The sequence below is a fragment of the Scyliorhinus torazame genome, chromosome 4 (assembly GCF_047496885.1).
Source record: "Scyliorhinus torazame isolate Kashiwa2021f chromosome 4, sScyTor2.1, whole genome shotgun sequence".
NCBI lineage: Eukaryota > Metazoa > Chordata > Chondrichthyes > Carcharhiniformes > Scyliorhinidae > Scyliorhinus > Scyliorhinus torazame.
In genome coordinates, this window is record NC_092710.1 from 99,241,066 (window position 1) to 99,263,582 (window position 22,517).

Consider the following 22,517-nt stretch of genomic DNA (forward strand, 5'->3'; position numbering starts at 1 on the left):
TAATCCGCTCTAGCTTTATAAACCCCGCCATGTCATTTATCCAGGTCTCCACCCCCGGGGGCTTGGCTTCTTTCCACATTAGCAATATCCTGCGCCGGGCTACTAGGGACGCAAAGGCCAAAACATCGGCCTCTCTCGCCTCCTGCACTCCCGGCTCTTGTGCAACCCCAAATATAGCCAACCCCCAGCTTGGTTCGACCCGGACCCCTACTACTTTTGAAAGCACCTTTGTCACCCCCATCCAAAACCCCTGTAGTGCCGGGCATGACCAAAACATATGGGTATGATTCGCTGGGCTTCTCGAGCATCTCGCACACCTATCCTCCACCCCAAAAAATTTACTGAGCCGTGCTCCAGCCATATGCGCCCTGTGTAATACCTTAAACTGAATCAGGCTTAGCCTGGCACACGAGGACGACGAGTTTACCCTGCTTAGGGCATCTGCCCACAGCCCCTCCTCGATCTCCTCCCGCAGCTCTTCTTCCCATTTCCCTTTTAGTTCATCTACCATAGTCTCCCCTTCGTCCCTCATTTCCCTATATATATCTGACACCTTATCATCCCCCACCCATGTCTTTGAGATCACTCTGTCCTGCACCTCTTGTGTCGGGAGCTGCGGGAATTTCCTCACCTGTTGCCTCGCAAAAGCCCTCAGTTGCATATACCTGAATGCATTCCCTTGGGGCAACCCATATTTCTCGGTCAGCGCTCCCAGACTCGCGAACTTCCCATCCACAAACAGATCTTTCAGTTGCGTTATTCCTGCTCTTTGCCACATTCCATATCCCCCATCCATTCCCCCCGGGGCAAACCTATGGTTGTTTCTAATCGGGGACCCCCCCAAGGCTCCAGTCTTTCCCCTATGCCATCTCCACTGTCCCCAAATCTTCAGTGTAGCCACCACCACCGGGCTTGTGGTGTAGTTCCTCGGTGAGAACGGCAATGGGGCTGTCACCATAGCCTGTAGGCTAGTCCCCCTACAGGACGCCCTCTCTAATCTCTTCCACGCCGCTCCCTCCTCCTCTCCCATCCACTTACTCATCATTGAAATATTAGCGGCCCAATAATACTCACTTAGGCTCGGTAGTGCCAGCCCCCCCCTATCCCTGCTACGCTGTAAGAATCCCTTCCTCACTCTCGGGGTCTTCCCGGCCCACACAAAACCCATGATGCTCTTTTCGATCCTTTTAAAAAAAGCCTTTGTGATCACCACCGGGAGGCACTGAAACACAAAGAGGAATCTCGGGGGGACCACCATCTTAACCGCCTGCACCCTCCCTGCCAGTGACAGGGATACCATATCCCATCTCTTGAAATCCTCCTCCATTTGTTCCACCAACCGCGTTAAATTTAACCTATGCAATGTGCCCCAATTCTTGGCTATCTGGATCCCCAGGTAACGAAAGTCCCTTGTTACCTTCCTCAACGGTAGGTCCTCTATTTCTCTACTCTGCTCCCCTGGATGCACCACAAACAACTCACTTTTCCCCATGTTCAATTTATACCCTGAAAAATCCCCAAACTCCCCAAGTATCCGCATTATTTCTGGCATCCCCTCCGCCGGGTCTGCCACATATAGTAACAAATTGTCCGCATACAAAGATACCCGGTGTTCTTCTCCTCCTCTAAGTACTCCCCTCCACTTCTTGGGACCCCTCAACGCTATAGCCAGGGGCTCAATCGCCAGTGCAAACAATAATGGGGACAGAGGGCATCCCTGCCTTGTCCCTCTATGGAGCCGAAAATATGCAGATCCCCGTCCATTCGTGACCACGCTCGCCATCGGGGCCTTATACAACAGCTGCACCCATCTAACATACCCCTCTCCAAAACCAAATCTCCTCAACACCTCCCACAAATAATCCCACTCCACTCTATCAAATGCTTTCTCGGCATCCATCGCCACTACTATCTCCGTTTCCCCCTCTGGTGGGGGCATCATCATTACCCCTAACAGCCTCCGTATATTCGTGTTCAGCTGTCTCCCCTTCACAAACCCAGTTTGGTCCTCGTGGACCACCCTCGGGACACATTCCTCTATTCTCATTGCCATTACCTTGGCCAGGATCTTGGCATCTACATTTAGGAGGGAAATAGGTCTATAGGACCCGCATTGTAGCGGGTCCTTTTCCTTCTTTAAGAGAAGCGATATCGTTGCTTCAGACATAGTCGGGGGCAGTTGTCCCCTTTCCTTTGCCTCATTAAAGGTCCTCGTCAATACCGGGGCGAGCAAGTCCACATATTTTCTATAGAATTCGACTGGGAATCCATCCAGTCCCGGGGCCTTTCCCGCCTGCATGCTCCTAATTCCTTTCACCACTTCTGCTACCTCGATCTGTGCTCCCAGTCCCACCCTTTCCTGCTCTTCCACCTTGGGAAATTCCAGCCGATCCAAGAAGCCCATCATTCTCTCCCTCCCATCCGGGGGTTGAGCTTCATATATTTTTTATAAAATGTCTTGAACACTCCATTCACTCTCTCCGCTCCCCGCTCCATCTCTCCTTCCTCATCCCTCACTCCCCCTATTTCCCTCGCTGCTCCCCTTTTCCTCAATTGGTGTGCCAGCAACCTGCTCGCCTTCTCCCCATATTCGCACTGTACACCCTGTGCCTTCCTCCATTGTGCCTCTGCAGTGCCCGTAGTCAGCAAGTCAAATTCTACATGTAGCCTTTGCCTTTCCCTGTACAGTCCCTCCTCCGGTGCTTCCGCATATTGTCTGTCCACCCTCAAAAGTTCTTGCAGCAACCGCTCCCGTTCCTTACTCTCCTGCTTCCCTTTATGTACCTTATTGATATCAGCTCCCCTCTAACCACCGCCTTCAGCGCCTCCCAGACTACTCCCACCTGGATCTCCCCATTATCATTGAGTTCCAAGTACTTTTCAATGCACCCCCTCACCCTTAGACACACCCCCTCATCTGCCATTAGTCCCATGTCCATTCTCCAGGGTGGGCGCCCTCCTGTTCCCTCCCCTATCTCCAAGTCTACCCAGTGTGGAGCGTGATCCGAAATGGCTATAGCCGTATACTCCGTTCCCCTCACCTTCGGGATCAACGCCCTTCCCAGCACAAAAAAGTCTATTCGCGAGTAGACTTTATGGACATAGGAGAAAAACGAGAACTCCTTACTCCGAGGTCTGCTAAATCTCCACGGGTCTACACCTCCCATCTGCTCCATAAAATCTTTAAGTACCTTGGCTGCTGCCGGCCTCCTTCCAGTCCTGGACTTCGACCTATCCAGCCCTGGTTCCAACACCGTATTAAAATCTCCCCCCATTATCAGCTTTCCCATCTCTAGGTCCGGAATGCGTCCTAGCATCCGCCTCATAAAATTGGCATCATCCCAGTTCGGGGCATATACGTTTACCAAAACCACCGTCTCCCCCTGTCGTTTGCCACTCACCACCACGTATCTGCCCCCGTTATCCGCCACTATAGTCTTTGCCTCGAACATTACCCGCTTCCCCACTAATATAGCCACCCCCCTGTTTTTCGCATCTAGCCCCGAATGGAACACCTGCCCCACCCATCCTTTGCGTAGCCTAACCTGGTCTATCAGTTTCAGGTGCGTTACCTGTAACATAACCACATCTGCCTAAGGTGTGCGAGTACACGTGCCCTCTTTATCGGCCCGTTCAGCCCTCTCACGTTCCACGTGATCAGCCGGGTTTTTCCAGCTCCTCACCCGGTTCCCACGCAGCTGTATCTCCCCCAGGCGGTGCCCCCCCCGCCCATCCCCTCCCATACCAGCTCCCCCCTCTCCCCAACAGCAGCAACCCAGTAATTCCCCCCTCCCACCCCCCCCCCCCGCTAGATCCCCCGCTAGCGTAATTACTCCCCCCATGTTGCTCCCAGAAGTCAGCAAACTCTGGCCGACCTCGGCTTCCCCCCGTGACCTCGGCTCGCACCGTGCGACGCCCCCTCCTTCCTGCTTCTCTATTCCCACCATGATTATCATAGCGCGGGAACCAAGCCCGCGCTTCTCCCTTGGCCCCGCCCCCAATGGCCCCGCCCCCAATGGCCAACGCCCCATCTCCTCCACCTCCCCTCCTCCCCCCATCACCACCTGTGGAAGAGAGAAAAGTTACCACATCGCAGGATTAGTACATAAAACTCCTCTTTCCCCCCTTTTTAACCCCCCTCTTCGCCCCCCACATTCGCCCCACCACTTTGTTCAAACGTTCTTTTTAATAACCCGCTCATTCCAGTTTTTCTTCCACAATAAAAGTCCACGCTTCATCCGCCGTCTCAAAGCAGTGGTGCCTCCCTCGATATGTGACCCACAGTCTTGCCGGTTGCAGCATTCCAAATTTTATCTTCTTTTTATCAAGCACCGCCTTGGCCCGATTAAAGCTCGCCCTCCTTCTCGCCACCTCCGCACTCCAGTCTTGATAAACGCGGATCACCGCGTTCTCCCATTTACTGCTCCGAGTTTTCTTTGCCCATCTAAGGACCATTTCTTTATCCTTAAAACGGAGGAATCTCACCACTATGGCTCTGGGAATTTCTCCTACTCTCGGTCCTCGCGCCATCACTCGGTATGCTCCCTCCACCTCCAACGGACCCGCCGGGGCCTCCGCTCCCATTAACGAGTGCAGCATCGTGCTCACATATGCCCCGACGTCCGCTCCCTCCACACCTTCAGGAAGACCAAGAATCCTCAGGTTGTTCCTCCTTGCATTGTTCTCCAGTGCCTCCAACCTTTCCACACATCGTTTCTGATGTGCCTCATGCATCTCCGTCTTCACCACCAGGCCCTGTATGTCGTCCTCATTCTCAGCTGCCTTCGCCTTCATGACCCGAAGCTCCCACTCCTGGGTCTTTTGTTCCTCCTTTAGCCCTTCAATCGCCTGTAGTATCGGGGCCAACAGCTCTTTCTTCATTTCCTTTTTGAGCTCTTCCACACAGCATTTCAAGAACTCTTGTTGTTCAGGGCCCCATGTTAAACTGCCACCTTCCGACGCCATCTTGGTTTTTGCTTGCCTTCCTTGCCGCTGTTCTAAAGGATCCACTGCAATCCGGCCACTTTCTCCTCCTTTTTTCATCCGTATCCAGGGGGGATTCCCTTCTGGTTTACCGCACAGTGTTTTTATCCGTCAAAATTGCCGTTGGGGCTCCTATCAAGAGCCCAAACGTCCGTTTCACCGGGAGCTGCCGAAACGTGCGACTCAGCTGGTCATCGCCGCACCCGGAACTCAATATGTCTTTTTTGAAATGGATCTTGACAGTACTAGGTGTGAGATTCCATGAGCAACATGTCAGGGCATGCCTCCTACGCAATCCATATGGTGACTTAATGGTCACATTACAATTCCAGATATCAGGTGACTTGTGGTGGCCATCTTTTGGTTCAGCTAAATTCATTTTTAAATGAGCAAAATATAATAAAGTTTGTTTTACATAGCTTATGATTCCTTTCATGTATTGCTGACATGTCACCTGTAGGAAGCATGGCTGACTTTTGTGCTCACCTAGATAACTGTATTTTTGATTTCGGAACCTGTTTCAATGATGTTGGCTGAGGAATAAATATTGACCAGGGGCACAAGCAAGAATTAGTATAGTGGATTTTTTAATGCCTAGCTGAGGGAGCAGGTAGCATCTCAATTCAACATGCCATCCAAAGAGCAGCACCTCTTAAGCGGCAGCACCCCTTCAGTACCACGCTGGGTGTCAGTCTAGATTAGGCATTCAAGCTTCCAGTTGGGAGGCTATTTGATTCGATGGTGGAAGTGATCCCTACTTAATCATGGCTAACTTCAAATTTATGTTTTACTTAGCATTCAGCGACTTGGCTCTATCACTCTGTATTGTTGAAACAGCCACTTATAGTATAGTTGACTATTAATAGAGTAAAGGTATAGTTACACTAAGGACAGCTGACATTTCTATCATACTATGTGGTTTATTAATTTTATAGGGAGCTGTTGGACCTCCTGGAGTTCAAGGACTTTCTGGAAAACTTGGACTTCAGGCAAGCCTTTTGAGCTTAACACTTTGTTTAACTTAACAAGCTCAGGAGTTTAATGAGCACATGAAGGATCCTGTAGAATCCACTAAAGTAGCATGCATGGACCAAACAAGTATCATAGACATAGAATGTACAGTGCAGAAGTAGAAAACAAAGGTTAGGTTTATTTATATAAAAGATTCTCCACTCTATTAAGTGTCTCCCTCCCCAACCTGCACCAGGTGCCCAGGTCCGGATTTTTATACTCGTGATCTAATCCCCTGTTAAGGAGATACCCTGACCCCGTTACTGGGGAAGCTCATATTCAGTGGAGGTCACTGGGAATATGATAGTCCTAATGCAATAATCTCCGCGAGGGTTATACTACTCCCCCCCCCCCACCCCCCCCACCCCAAATTTGGAGATGCGTCCATGTCTGCAAGGAGCCCCTAGTCTTCTTAGCCCGGGAACGGCCTTTAGGGGAGGATCTCATGGCTTCCAGAGGCGTTTCCCGAATCGGGGTGGGGCATTTTCGTGTGGAACACATAGGCGGGGTCATCGGAATGGAGGTAGCTGTGGGCGCGACACAACGGGCTCCAGTGGTGGCAATATGTCCATGTCGGTCTCAGAACCAGAGCTCAGCGCCTCCTCGATCGGCAACTCTGCTTCCTTGCCATCCGAATTCAGCTTTTCCACGGCAGGTGTGGCCGGGGCCAACGGCAGCAGCTGGGGCGGAGGCGGTAACTCAAGCTGGGGGCGGTTTTGGTCCGGAACCTCTGGCACTGGACCTGGCGTCTCAGGGATGCGCCTACAGAGATGATCCACGTGCCAATTCGATTCATGCCCCTGTGCTGCACTCGAAAAGGAGCCGGTCCTGTCTGAGCTAACACAACGCCCAAGATCCACGTGCTGCCGTCATCAAAGTTGCGGATGTACACCATGTCCCCCAAAGTGAAAGTGCACAAAGACTTACACCGGCCTGAGTCAGTCTCGGCTCTATCCTGTTCTCGGCGGATTTTCCCATCAATGTCCGGAAAACCCAACTCAAACACGTACAAAGGTGGTGACCCATCAGCAATTCAGCCGGAGTGACCCCCGACATGGTGTTGTCCGTAGCAAAAAAGGAATCATGCCAGATGAGTCTCCCAGGCAACGGAGGCCTGCTTTCTCATTCCGTTTTTGAACGTTTGGACTGCTCGATCCGCTAGTTCATTTGACGCCGAGTGGAACAGGGTGGTACACACATGTTGCTGTCATGAAGGCCCCAAACTCCGCCCTCGTAAAAGCTGCCCCATTGTCCGAGACCAGCATCTCCAGTATTCCGTGTGTGCTAACAGATTGCTGCAGCCTATCGATAGTGGCCTGAGCTGCCGTACCTTGTATTTTATGGACCTCCATTACTTTGAATGAGGAACATTACTCCCTGGAATGGTCCTGCAAAATCTGTGTGGAGGCAGGACCAAGGACGGGCCGGCCAATCTCATTCTCGTCACCGGTGTAGAATCCACTAAAGTAACATGCATGGACCAAGCACGTAGAAAACAAAGGTTAAGTTTATTTACAGTATAAAAGAATCTCCACTCCCCATCTCCCTCTTCGACCTGCACACAAGTCAGGGTTTTGTAACTAATGATCTATTGCCCTGCCCGGCCCCCGAGACCTAGTGAAGCTTGTATTCAGTGGAGGTCATGGGGATTCTGATAGTCCTGATGCAGTGACCTCTGCGAGGGTTTTAACAGATCCATAAACTAATATTTACACAGCAGAACCTCAAGGCTCGGCTGTAATTTTTCTATGTTTTCCCAAGGCCACAGACTAAGAGTTCCTCAGGAATTATATTTCCCGATGCTTGTGGAGCTATGCCCCTGGTATTCAATATTCAAACTGATGTTCAGATCTCTCCAGTGTCTCACCCTTGCCTATTGCTGTAAGCTCCTGCGAGCTTAAAACTCTGATGAAATCGTTGTGTTTCTCCAATTCTGGCCTCTTGTCCATCCCCACCATCGCCGCTTCCCAACTTCCCTCCTCAGTCCTTCGCTGCATCATTAGTAGCTGTACCTTCAGTTGCCTCGGCCCTGAGCTCTGAAATTCCCTCCTTAAACCTCTCCGCCTCTTCTCATTTGGAGCACTGCTTAAAACGTTACCTCTTTTACTGAGCTTTTAGTCATCTGCCCTTATGTCTCCTGACATGGCTCACTGTTGATTTCTGTCTGCTTGGCCTAATGTGAAGCACTTTGGGATGTTGTAGTATGCTAAAGGCACTATATAAATGCAAGTTGTCATGCTGCAATTCCCCAATGCAATAGCAAAAATTACAGAGGCCCCCTTTGACAGGCTGATGAATATATTGAATTCAACTTTGTCGTGAATTCCCAGCCCAAGAGCCTGAGATTTCAAAACTTTCACCGTGGGGCAGCACGGTAGCATTGTGGATAGCACAATTGCTTCACAGCTCCAGGGTCCCAGGTTCGATTCTGGCTTGGGACACTGTCTGTGCGGAGTCTGCACATCCTCCCCGTGTGTGCGTGGGTTTTCTCCGGGTGCTCCGGTTTCCTCCCACAGTCCAAAGATATGCAGGTTAGGTGGATTGGCCATGATAAATTGCCCTTAGTGTCCAAAATTGCCCTTAGTGTTGGGTGGGGTTGGGTGAGGTTACTGGGTTATGGGGATAGGGTGGAGATGTTGACCTTGGGTAGGGTGCTCTTTCCAAGAGCCGGTGCAGACTCGATGGGCCGAATGGCCTCCTTCTGCACTGTAAATTCTATGTAAAAAAAAAAAGACGTTTTGAGTGGGTGTCTATGATGATGAGGAACATTACTCCCTGGAATGATCCCGCAATATCTGTGTGGAGGCAGGACCAAGGGCGGCCCGGCCAATCTCATTCTCGTCGCCAGTGTAGAATCCACTAAAGTAACATGCATGGACCAAGCACGTAGAAAACAAAGGTTACACTCGCTACTGCCGTCGGCTGTGATCACCAAAGAGCTGTACAAACAAGACACTGTGGTTATTTTCTAACTCAAAATAATTGAATTCGTAATATAACAATTTTTTATTTATCAGAAAAAAGTAGTAACTTTTCAAACAAACTTTTTTCCAGCGGGTATAATTCAGGGAAAAGAATTGTGATCAGCTTCTTTGTCTTGGAGCATAAAAGGTTCTTCCTGCCCCACACTATTTTGTCTGGGGGTCGCCTTTGGTTCTCCTCAAAGCCCTGCGAGAATGGTGTCCTTTTTCATATCTGCTCGATCATTGTATATCCAAAAGGTTGGTTTAAACACCAAGGAGTCTTGGTTATAGGCCTTACTTTCTTATCACTACAATTGTCAACACTGCTTCTTATCAGTTACTCAAATGTTCCAGTTTATGAAGGCTTCCTTAAGTCTTGCTGACTCTCTCCCTCTCTTTTTCTCTTTCTCCTCGCTCTCTTTATCTCTCACTCGCTCTCCGTCTCTCTCTCTCACTCTCCATCTCTCTCTCGCTCTCCATTTCTCTCCCTCTCACTCCATTCATCCTGGACTTTAAGACCAGCATGCATTCTGATTTCAGTCAACTTAACCATGTTGCGTTCCTTCATCAAGAAATCCAGGATTTCAAGTCTTTGAAACAAAGTTCGAAAGTACATAATGAAAAGCTCTGAATCATTCCTTCCCAATATTCCTCAGGAAAATGAACTCTCACTAATTACCCCGACAGTCAACACCCACAGAGAAAGAATACAGGGAAATTTTGATTTTGGACTGTGTTTTGTGTCACCACAACTGCAAGGGGCGCATCCCCTGCACATCTGGTTACATTGCCAATGATGTCCCAGGCAGCTGCCAGCATCAATGGTGGTGGAGGGCAAACTCAGCCTGAAAATAATTGCATCTTGGATTGGAAGCTTCAAACCATACTGTATCATCTTCTTCGCTTTTTAAAAAAAGCCCTTTTAAAGTAAAATGATAATGTTTAAGCAGATTGAGTATCTGATAGCATGAGAATCTGACGAATCCTGAGAGAACAATTTCAAGATGTGACTGCAATGCCCAGAAAACAGTGCTTTCCTTCTCTAATAGGAAACGGGCAGGTATTTTGTCAATTCTCTTGACAAGTCTTTCTATTCATCATTTTGGGGCCTGATACTGCAGTGTGTGTACATCTGGACCAAGGTGGATTCGCCCCAGTGTGTTGCTATCCCGAAGACCCAGCAACGGCGTTACATTTTGGTCAATGATATGAAAATAGAAATTGCCTTCCATGAATCGAGAGTCATGAAATCATAAGAGTTTTACAGCACAAAAAGAGTGTTAACACACTTTCTGCCACACGCTACGAGGTCCACCTGAGTGTTGGGATCTGGTGCAACATATGGGTTAATTTCCCACAACAATTGCCTGGGCAGTATGTTGCACTTTGCTCCAGTGTTGATCTTTACTTATAGTTTTGCATTGCTGCAGACGGTGGTGAAACTCTCCCCCTTCTCCGTGATGGTGCCGACACTCTCGCAGTAGAGGGTTGTTGGAGGCTCAGCGCCTTGGTTGCTCTGACTGAGCTCCAAATGATTGACCCTGATTGTACTCCGAACGCTGGATGAGTGACGAGCTGCATTGTGGCCTGTGGCATAGGCAGGCTGCTGTAGTTTGGCTCTGCAGCATTTCACAAAATGGTTCCATTTGTTACAGTGTTTACCAAATGCCAAACATGCAGCTCAGTTCTGTGAGTGATGGTCGCCGCAGTTGGGATAGGACATGCACTGTGCTGCAAAAACTTCTGTTTGTCTCCTTAACTCCTTGCTGCTTCTATCTGACTGCTCATTCAGCGTACCGATTCTCATGGCAGATTACAGGGTTAAATCTTTCTTGCAAAGAAGCTGCTTGCAGATAACATCACTTTGGATCCCACACACAATGCGATCTCTCAAAATTTGTTTGTGAGAAGGCACATTTCTTTTGCTCGGATTTTTAAAGTCGCTGTGTAAGAATTAATTGATTCATCAAGTTTTTGGTTGGTAGTATTGAACGTGTCCATTCAAGATCATGTTCTTTACTGGCATCTGTATGTGCTAAAAAGTTTTTAGCAATATCCTGGGGTCCTCCTTTTCCTCCGTTTGCAAAACAGATGACACAAATTTCACACACACGCCTCAGGGGTCCGCTAAATTTAAGAGTGTTTGTCTGATGGGCCATCAGCGCAGTAGGTACTCTTCTCTTTTGCTAATTTTTTCCAGTCGTCTGTGATATTTTTGATGCTGCAAAGTCTGTGTGCAGTCTGCCAACTTCTGACACCATGTACAGAGTACTGGGTTGGAAAGAGTGGTGACCAAGGGCTTACAACAATAAAGGTTTATTGATAATACCAAGACACTCTTATATGATGTGTGCCTGCTCATGCTCTGCGAAGAACTCCCGCACTCCTGACACACGATTCCTTTTGTACCTACGTCATCCCAGCAGCCATGTGACCACCTACAGTATCCTCAGAATGCAGCTGTGGGAAGAGGCATATGCACTTAATGGAAGATGAGCATCACTGAAGGAGTTATGAAGAAATCTAATATGAAATGCAGAAGAAATGTCTTTACCCAAGTGTGGTGAGAATGTGGAGTTCACTACAGTAAGGAAGTTGAAATGAATAGATATGCTTAAGGGAAACTAGATAAGGATATGAAGGGAAAGGCAATAGAGGGTTATGATGGTAGCGTTAGATGCAATAAGATGGGAGCAGGTTTGAGTGAAGCATAAACACTGGCATAAACTGGTTGGTCGAATGTACATCCTAAGTAAAGGAGGGTTAGACTGGATGCAAAGTGTAATAGCGAGTAGCTAGCAAAAACTCAACAACCAGGACAGAGAGCAACCTCGCGGAGGCCCTGGGCCTTGACAGAGTAGGACTTTTCTCAAAGTTTGCCTTTATGTTTCATCTTTGTTTTTACCTGTTCTCGGTGTATGGGCAACACGAACAAAACTGGGATTTATTCTTCTTCTATTCTTGCCCTTGGTAAAGGTGAGCTTTCTTCTTTGAATAGTGAAATTTCTCTTGCCATGCTCTTAGTCATGAGTTCCAGATCAATGTAACCCCACTCCACACCCACAGGTTGTTAATGGTGAGAGAAGGGTCCAGACCTCCAAAGACAATGGCATTTTTATTTCTCTATTAGAAAATTGGACTCATAATACAGAGAATGTGAGTTCAAATCTTACCAGAGACCTGAACCATGTCTCAACTCGATCTACGTTCTTCTGATTAAAGCAATTTCAGTTGCCTCTTCAGAACTTAGAGCCTTATGTCCCATAATCATGGTCACTCTTCTCAGAAGACTTCACTGTTGTTAAAAATGATATTTATAGTGTTATGAATATGGTTTTATGAGTTCTGGGCTTTCTCATGAGTTGTCTCAATCTCCCAACACACGTTTAGTGGAAGATTAGCTACACCTCATCCCAAAGAAACAATAGTTTCTGGCCATTCCTCCAGGGTTCAGCTCATCTCCTGCAAAAGCTATGACAGGAGAATCCAGGGAAGCCCCATGGAATCTCAGGACGGGAATGTTTATGCAACTTATTTTCATGTAATCATAGAATTTTATAAAATGGAAAGTGAGTGTTTGGCCTTTGGCCTGGGCCGACTCTGAGAAAAAGCTCAGGTTCCACTACACTGCCCTTTCCCAGTAGCTCTGTCCCCCTCAAGTACTTATATAATTAGTTACTTGGTAGTACAGAGCTTGAGTATTGCCTCCGCTAATCAGACATAACTGCCTGGCCTGAATTTGAACTGAAGCTTGGCAGTTAACTGTTCTCTAGTGCATTCTCCATGGTAATGCCTCTTACCAATCAGAATCCACTGCCAACCAATCAACATACTCTTCTCATGAAGTATAAATCGTTGTTTCCTTTGAAATTTGGTATTCTTGCATTCAGATCAATACAAGATGGGAACCTTCCCCAGCTATCTCCTTACAGCAATACTTACCTAATTCCCGTATGAAAGTGAATATTGAATCTGCTTCCACGCTTTTGGTCAGTGCATTCCAAATTGTAACATATGAACAAAAAAAATTCTCCTATCTCTGCCCTGGCTTTTTTGCCAATTGTCTTAAATCTTTGGTCATCGACCCTGCTGGAAGCAATTTCTCCTTATTTACTCAAACAAGCACCTCCAATCCATCTCCACTAACCTTCTTTGCTCGAGTTATGCTTAAGAAATGTTAGACTGTTTGATGAAGATTCACGATGACGAGATTAAATGACGTGCTATTAATCATCTCCAATCTGTGTCTTTCTCTAGGGTTTACCTGGTGAGACAGGTCTTAATGGGAAGACTGGGATACCAGGGCCTCAGGTTTGTATTTTCCTGTCACAGTGTATTTAATTAATTAAGCAATATGTATGTCAGAGGTATTTGAGGCATCAAGTGCACTTCTTTGAACAAGGCAGACACATGCACCAGCCAGTAGCCCTCACACAACTTCTAAGCTTGGTTCATAGCAAACGCCTGTGTGCTAGGATCAACCAGAACCCAAGTGAATTGATTTCATTGTCAAGCCAGATTGGATGAGAATGATTGCAATTCGGCGTGGTGTCAACACAGTTACTTTTGACTTGACGCCTCCAGAGCCAAGAGCAGTCAGATGAGTTTTCACCCTCTCTGGTTGACAAAAGTCAAGGTACTGTAGAAAGGTATGATGAAGAAATTTGATGTTAGCAGCTTACAAGTGGGTATCAGAACAGTCATAGAATCATAGAATCTCGGCAGTGCGGAAGGAGGCCATTCAGCCAATCGAGTCTGCACCCACCCAGGCCCACTCCACCAGCCCATCTCCATAACCCCACCCAACTTCCACATCCTTGGACACCAACAGGCAAATTTATCATGGCCAATCCAATCCACCTAACCTGCACATCTTTGGATTGTGGGAGGAAACCGGAGCACCCGGAGGAAACCCACGCAGACACGGGGAGAACGTGCAGACTCCACACAGACAGTAACCCAAGGCCGAAATTGAACCAAGGTCCCTGGCGCTGGGAGGCAGCAGTGCTAACCACTGTGCCACCATGCCACCCACTCCCGCTGCCTTGTCTCTTGCCACTGAAACCCTGAATGCTGCAATCATGAAAGGGGTAGACACTTGTACTCATCTTACTCATTATCATAGTTTGTTGATTCTCAATATTCTTCATTCAAAATTCAGATTTGTAATCAATCCTTCCGAGGTACCAGAAGGAGTCCTTCTTCTGACTTGCTCCTAAATCTCTTTACTTGAGAGAACACATGGTGGCGTAGTGGTAATGTCACTGGACTAGAATTCAAAGGCCCAAGATAATGTTCTGAGGACACGGATTCAAATTCCACCACAGTAGCTGAATTCAAATTCAATGACTAAGTCTGGAATATAAAGCTAGTCTCAGTAATGGTGACCATGGCAACTATCATTGATTGTTGTAAAAGCCCAGCTGGTTCACTAATGTCCTTGAGGGAGAGAAATCTGCCGTCCTCACGTGGTCTGGCCTACATGTGACTCCAGACACACAGCAAGCCAGTTCAAGGTCAATTAGACAAGGGCATGAGCAGTAAATGCTGGCCTTGCAAGTGACACCTACATCCCATTAAAAAAAATAGGAACAATGGAGATTTTAATCATGAAACAGGGCTGAATACTGTTTCCTGGAGGGCAGAGTGGGAGAGTGGAGATTTCTCCTGATGTGTAACATATCCAACTCATCCCACATATGATAGTTTTCATTGCATTATTTTTTTTAAGAATATATTGTTTCTTTCTCGAAGTTACAAAGCCAATGCGCAGTCCGGACAGAGCAAGCCCCTAATCTAACTCGATGCTCCAAAAGCCAAATTAAATTGAAACCAATTTCTTCATCCCCACATACCTGAATCATAAACCTGCACCATAAAGCTGCCCTGCACCACAAACCTGCACCATAAAGCTCCGCCATAAAGCTCCACCACAAACCTGCACCAAACACTTGCACCAAACACCTGCACCACAAACCTGCATCATAAACCTGCACGGCAACCTACATCATACACCTGCATCATACACATGCACCACAACCTGCATCATAAACCTGCACCATACAGCTGCACCATAAAGATGCACCACAAACCTGCACCATAAAGATGCACCACAAACCTGCACCATAAACCTGCATCATAAACCTGCACCATAAAGCTGCACCATACACATGCACCATAAAGATGCACCATACACCTGCATCATAAACCTGCACCATAAAGCTGCTCCATAAAGATGCACCACAAACCTGCACCATAAACCTGCACCATAAAGATGCACCACAAACCTGCACCATAAACCTGCACCATAAAGATGCACCATACATCTGCACCACAAACCTGCATCGTAAACCTGCACCATAAAGATGCACCACAAACCTGCACCATAAACCTGCACCATAAAGATGCACCACAAACCTGCACCATAAACCTGCACCATAAAGATGCACCACAAACCTGCACCATAAACCTGCACCATAAACCTGCACCATAAAGATGCACCACAAACCTGCACCATAAACCTGCATCATAAACCTGCACCATAAAGCTGCACCATACACATGCACCATAAAGTTGCACCATACACCTGCATCATAAACCTGCACCATAAACCTGCACCGCACACCTGCACCAAAAAGCTGCTCCATAAAGCTGCTCCATAAAGCTGCACCGTACACCTGCACCACAAACCTGCACCACAAACCTGCACCATACACCTGCACCATACTCCTGCACCATAAAGATGCACCATACACCTGCATCATAAACCTGCACCATAAACCTGCACCGCACACCTGCACCAAAAAGCTGCGCCATAAAGCTGCTCCATAAAGCTGCACCGTACACCTGCACCATAAACCTGCTCCATAACGCTGCTCCATAAAGCTGCACCGTACACCTGCACCATAAAGCTTTGGAGAGTTGTCAAGGGTTCAGAGAATTGAGGCTGGGGATAAGTCATGATCATATAAAAAGGTGCAGCAGGCTCCACGGACCAAATGGTCTACTCCTAATCCTGGCCGGAATTCTCCAGCCATTGCAATTTGCTTTTACCGCTGGAAGAGCACACCCGCCTGCGGGTTTCCTGGCTGCATGGGGTGGCTTCAATGGGAAATCCAATTGCCAGTGAACGGTGTTCCGGTGAGAAATACACGGTTGGGGGAACTGGAGTATCCAACTGCATAATTCTTATGTGGTTAAAAACCTCACCGTAAAAATGTGAGTGTAAAGGGGAAGTGAGAGGGAGAGAGAGAGTTAGATATATCCCTTAACTCAAAGCATATAATTGCTACAATATATCTGAATGTGCTTTGTATTTGGAGATGTGTGGTTGCTGTAGACTATAGATAATGTTCCAAATGGCCATTCACTCGGAACATGATGGCTGCAGCACTTTGCTACCCTGACAACGTTGTCTGTCCTCCAGTCAATGTAGGAGTGGATATGCAGTAAAGGTGGGCTGTAAATTATCCTTTTATTGATTGTTTCTGAGTTGACAATCCTCCGTATACACAACTCACACATGATTTTAATGTTGTGTCATTAATTCCTATCTGATCTCTTTACGCAGGGTCCACCTGGAAAAGATGGTAATCCTGGTAAACCTGGGTTAAAGGTAATTTTTAACTTTACTCTCTGAAAAAGCCTTGCTGCCTTATGATAGTTAGAATGACGGAGGAAAGCAATCCTCATTTTAAGCTGGCTTCGCAAGAAACGCAGAGAACACAGTCTTGACGGCTTGAGATATTTATGCACCGGGTCCAGGATGAATGTCATATTCAGGCCTATAGTCCAGGCCTACTGGTTCAGTAGAAGGAGCACAGCTTTCTTCCGGCAATCTGAAATTGTGCCAATCATTCATTGAGCTCTTAACCCTTAAGCTCCCCAACATCTCAGGTAATTCAAAAAGGGATGCAAGTTTTAAACATATTCCTATTGTTTATGGAATGAATTGCTGCCTGTGAATGTGTGTCACTTCTATTCTAGAGTTTGAGGAGCCTATAGTTCCCCATTGATTTCTCCGTGGCAGCACCTCTGCCAATCAGAGCCAACTTGGTGACCAATCAGCATCCCTTTTCTCCTGTAGTATAAATCGTTGTGATGGTTTGAAATTTGATATTCTTGCACTTGTCCTGATGAGTGAATGATGAAAAGCTTCGGCAACATGTCTTGCTTTTCAGCAAAATATTCAAGGTCAATAATATCATGGCTGAACAAAGAGACACATTATCGAAACGTTTTACCTTGCACTCACCAGAATAGCTTGCAAAAATCTTCCAACCGTAATGGGGGAACAACAATTTATACTGCATGAGAAGAGAGTGCTGACTGGTTGGCCAGTGGACTCTGATGGAGCAGTTGCCATGGAGAATGCAGCATGGAGCAGTTAACTGCCTAGCTTTGTTCAAATTCAAACCATTACGGTTGCTCAAAATTCTTTTGAGCAATCCTAATTAGTGCAAGACGAGATGCTTCGATATTATTATCTCTTTTTCCTGCAATGTACCAGCAAATAATATAATTATTGTACAGTGTCATGTCCTTACTGAATTCAAAAATGGGATGTGTATCAGCTATTATTTACTGATCCTGTACTGCAGAAGGATAGTTCTCTTGGGCAACGAGCACAGTGTGAGGTATGATGTAAGAATATGGATAACATTACAGACTTTCCTTTAACTCAGTGCCTCTGGGGATTGGACATGTTGCTGAGAAACCATTTGACATGGCATCTATCTAATTAGCTTTCCCACTCTGTTCTCTCATACATACCTTGTACAGTAATTACACCACATACATTTCCTCAGAGGTTGTCAGGCTGCATGTATTATTTTGACCCCAGGCTTATTTTTACTGAATCGCATTGAAGTTAGCTTGAATGAGCCAAGTGCGAGTTGGAACACGGAGAACATGGTTTTGGATGAACTCAGGTTTATATAAGGCATGAGTTGGGTGGCCAGCCTTGACAGTCTCGGAATAGACAGGCCTGGAGCTAACAAAGGCATGGATGAGGCATAGCCGAGAAACGATTTCTCTCGTGTTGCTTGATGTAGGAGAACATGTTGCTAGGACCAACGAGAGGAGCAGCACTATCAATAGAAGCTACTGAATTAGTATGTCATAGGTTTCTTGGAATTAACCACTGTCCGTGATCTCTGTGAGCAAAGGTCTTTCTGTAAGACATACATGAGTTGGTCATTGATTATGAGTGGCAGAAGAAAAAGGTTTGTACCTCCACAAAATCCTGGCCATGTAGGAATAGGAAACACTTCCTCTCAATGAGTTGAGTCAGTAATTCAGAAACATAAAACCTAAATGCACATAACCCAGGGAGTAAACAGTTCCTTCATTTTGACCAAGACCAACATGTCGGAATTGCCTTGAAAGAAAGGTAAAGAAATGATTTGCATTGAGGTAATATCACACCACTTAAGTCCCAAAACACTTTGCAGCCAATGAAGTACTTCTGGATGTATTCACTTCTGTAATGCAGGCAGCCAATTTGTGCACAATATTCACTCCACCACCAACACATAGTGGCAGCCATGTGTACCATCTACAAGATACACTGCAGGAACTCACCAAGGCACCTTCAATAGTGCCTTCCAAACCCATGGCCACCCCCATCTAGAAGGACAACAGATGCAAGGGTCCAACAGTCCAACACCTGGAAATTCCCTTCCTAGCCACACACCATTATGACTTGAAAACCTATCACTGTCGCTGGGTCAAAATCTTGGCACTGTATTCCTAACAGCACAGTGGGTGTACCTACACCACATGGACTGCAGCGGTTCAGGAAGGCAGCTCACCACCACCTTCTCGAGGGCAATTAGGATTGGACAAAAGTGCTGGCGTGCTTGCATCTCATGAAAGAATAGCAATACATTATTTCTAAGATAAAGAACAAGAAGACCTGTTTCAATGGTGTGGGCCTAAGGACAATTATTGGTTAAAACACCAGGAAACTAACTTGAGCTTCTTTGAATAGCGTTGTGGGCTTCTTTTACATACATCCACATGGGTAGATAGGCTGTCTCTGTAATGACTCATCTGAAAGACAGCACCTTGTGAGCACAGTGCTCATTCAGTATTGAACGAAAGTGTGGGTCCAGAATATGCGCTCAAATCTCAGTCACTGTGCAGATTGTGTTGCTCCATGCTCTCTCGTTTTCTGATGCTGTGCTGGCAGTATTCGTTTTCTTAAATTCATTTTTTACGGGATGTGGGCCTCGCTGGCTAGGCCAGAATTTGTTGCTCATCACTAATGCCCTCGAGGAGGCGGTGGTGAGAGTGGTATTTCAGGGAAGATAAATCATTAAAAGGGGTTCGGAGGCTGTTAAGAACTAGCCCTAGCGTTTTGCAGCAAATGTCATTCCTTTTAACAGCACAGATGCACCGTTTTCTTTATAAAGTGCGTTTTCTCAGAATTTTTTCTCTCTCTTCCATCGGGCAGGAGATACAAAGGTCTGAGAACTCACACTAACAAGTTCAAAAACAGCTTTTTCCCCACCGTTACCAGACTCCTGAATGACCCTCTTATGGACTGAACTGATCTCTTCACACACCTTCTCTACTGAGTAGTACTGCACTCCCTCTGCTTCACCCGATGCCTGTGTCTATGTATTTACATTGTGTATTTATGTATGTCCTATGTTTTTCATGTATGGAACGATCTGTCTGGACTGTACACAAAAAATACTTTTTACTGCACCTCAGTGCGCATGACAATAAGTCAAATCCAAATGTGCAAAGCGGGTGAGTGCAAACTGCTGTATTCTTCGGGGAAATGGTGGAACAACATTGCTGGTACGTTTTGGCCCATTAGCCTATTTCAACTGAGCAGTCTGTGCAAAAGAAATAGATGGTATATCAAGAAAGCAATGAGACATCGAATCTCAGCAGGACTTCTCCTGGTGTCCACCAAATCGTCAGCAGATTCCCTGAAAAAGTTTGGCAATGGGCTATTTCTCCGAGGTGTCTCTGCCAATCTCCTGTCAAAGTTACAACAGGAGGTCGGGAGAATCCTTGCAGCAATAGCAGTTGAGAATATTTTGCTCTTCCTGAAGATGATTCTGATTACCTAGACGGTTCCCCTCAGTGGCAACCACAACAAGGTTGCATGAACGTCGGCAAGGTTTTCATGTTCTTCACCTGTCACTGTTGTTTCTTTCACAGGGGGATCCTGGAGTGCCGGCAAAAGACGGGTTTCCAGGGAGACCTGGCGAAAAGGTAGAATGATCTGAAGGGCCAGATTGATAGCTTATGTTGATGTGCTTGATCGTGGCTTGCAGATTCCTCTGGTGCTGATGGGTGCTGGTGTTTCGTAGCTGAGATCACTCCTCATGGCAGGTTTCCATCGGAAGTCTTCCGGTATATAAACAATGATCTTAGTCCTAGGGAAATGGGCCACAGATGGGTGTCCTGTCTGACCACTGTTACTCCCCAATGAGAAGAATCTGAGACACCATTTTACTAGATCAGCACAAGAACAGAACAGCGAATCAAACCAGGCAAATTGGGCCAAAATGTAGATATTTGCTTATTAATGGGAATTCAGTTTCGTGGAATTACTTTAGAAACTGAGATAGTCCTCCTTAGAGCAGAGATGGTTAATAGAGGTGTTCAAATTATGAGGAATTTTGATGCAAGTTATTAAGGAGAAACTGGAATGAGGGCTGGGAACCAGAGGACACAGATTTACAATAATTGGCTAAAGACCAGGGAGGGAAATGGGGGAGGCTGTGTTGTTTTGACCCACTGAATTGTTATGGCCTGGACTGTATTGCTGAATGGGTGGTGAAAACAGATTCAAGGATAATTTTCCAAAGGGTATTGAAGGGAACAGACAAGGGCACAGGTTCATTGGGACTAATTGGATAGCTCTTTTTTCTTTTATTCGGTTTTTTTATTCGTTCATGGGTCAGCATTTATTTCCCATCCCTTAAGAATCAACCACATTGCTGTGGGTCTGGAGTCATGTAGACCAGGTAAGGAAGACAGATTTCCTTCCCTACTGGACATTAGTGTACCAGGACTAGTTTTATGGTCGTCATTAGACTTTTAATTCCAGATTTTTATTCAATTCAAAATGTCACCATCTGCCCTGGTGGGATTAGAACCGGGTCCCCAGAGCATTACCCTGGGTCTCGGGATTATTAGTCCAGCGACAATACCACTACGCCACTGCCTCCCCATTAAGAGGGACAATCTAGATTCAAATGACCTTCTGGGCCCTATCATTGTAATCATCCAAATATAGGATTGGTACAAATTTGGAAAATACTTTGAAACTTACTCTCTAAGAAAGGTCAGTATAATAGATGCCACTCCCAGATGTTTTTTTAAAATGGGTATTCCTGTCCTCCACAGTGCTTCTCAGGTCAATGTTTACATTTTGCAAACCTCAAACCAGGCTGAGATTTTAGTCAGGAGAATGAAATGCCTCCACTGCAGCAAACGCTTGTTTATTGTTAGATATTCCGATATTCAGGGCGATGCGGGTGAAAAATGGGAATCAGGACCAGGAGAAAAGGTGAGGGCAATTGTTTTCAAAGTTCAAATATGTTGCTATTCTGGCCCAGTCATTCGGGGAATAAGGTGACTGACCCATATGTAGATTGTTGGAGCTTCAGTTCTGGGAGAAGAAACGGTTCTCAAAGCATAACGAAGGCTGTCCGTACATACAGTCTTCTCAGTGACGGACATGCCTGCACCCATTTAATCTCCTGAGGAAATATCCTGAAAACGTCATAGTCCACCATAGCACAATTTGTAGTAGCCTTGCCTCATAGTCAGGCTGTTGTGCGTCCACGATCCACTCCAGGGACTTCAGCTTGAAATTCTAGTTGACATTCAGAGAGATGTTGAACTGAGGCCCCATCAGCCCTCTTTCAAGATTGTCAGGATCCTATGGCACTATTTTGAAGAAGAGCAGGGAGATCATCCAGTGCCCTGGCAAATATTTACCCCTGAGCCATCGCTGAAAGTGTTTATCTGGTCATTATCATCACATTGCTGTTTGTGACTTTACTTCCATATTCAAAATGAATGCAAATCATTCTTCTTCTGAGAGCAAGATGATGTAGTAGAGATTATTTCCTTTTTTGATTGTCAGCTGTTCTCAGTTGCATTGCTAGGGGAGTGATGCAAAGCTCCAACGCAGTCAAAGGGACAAATCGATCCTATGAAAGAACAAGAGACTTGCATTTATGTAACACGTTACATTGCCAGCAGATAATGAAATATTTTTGCAGTGTAGTCACTGTTGCAGGAAATGCGACGGCCAATTTTGCACATCACAAAATCTCTCAAACAGCAATGTGGTAAAGACCAGATTGTCCGTTTATGTGTCGCTGAGAAATATTGGCCAACACACGAGGGCTCGATTTTGGTGCCACAGAATCTTTTACATCCAGCTAAGACCTGGATTTAACATCTTATCTGAAAGACAACACCTCCAACAGTTCACATTCCCTTCATACTGCACTGGAATGTCAGCCTTGATTTTTGTGCTCGGGGCCCTGGAGCGGGACTTAAACCTGGAACCTTGGGCAGGAT

General features: G+C 46.4%; 1 protein-coding gene across 1 annotated transcript in view; it reads left to right on the top strand.

Annotated features, from left to right (window-relative positions):
• The window catches only part of LOC140410352 (uncharacterized), a 485,957-nt gene that overhangs the window by 305,935 nt on the left and 157,505 nt on the right, over window positions 1-22,517 (top strand). Inside the window, exons 17-19 of the mRNA XM_072498368.1 lie at window positions 13,215-13,268; window positions 16,528-16,572; window positions 20,136-20,189. Coding sequence (XP_072354469.1) covers window positions 13,215-13,268; window positions 16,528-16,572; window positions 20,136-20,189 — 153 coding nt within the window. The remainder of the gene's footprint in view (window positions 1-13,214; window positions 13,269-16,527; window positions 16,573-20,135; window positions 20,190-22,517) is intronic.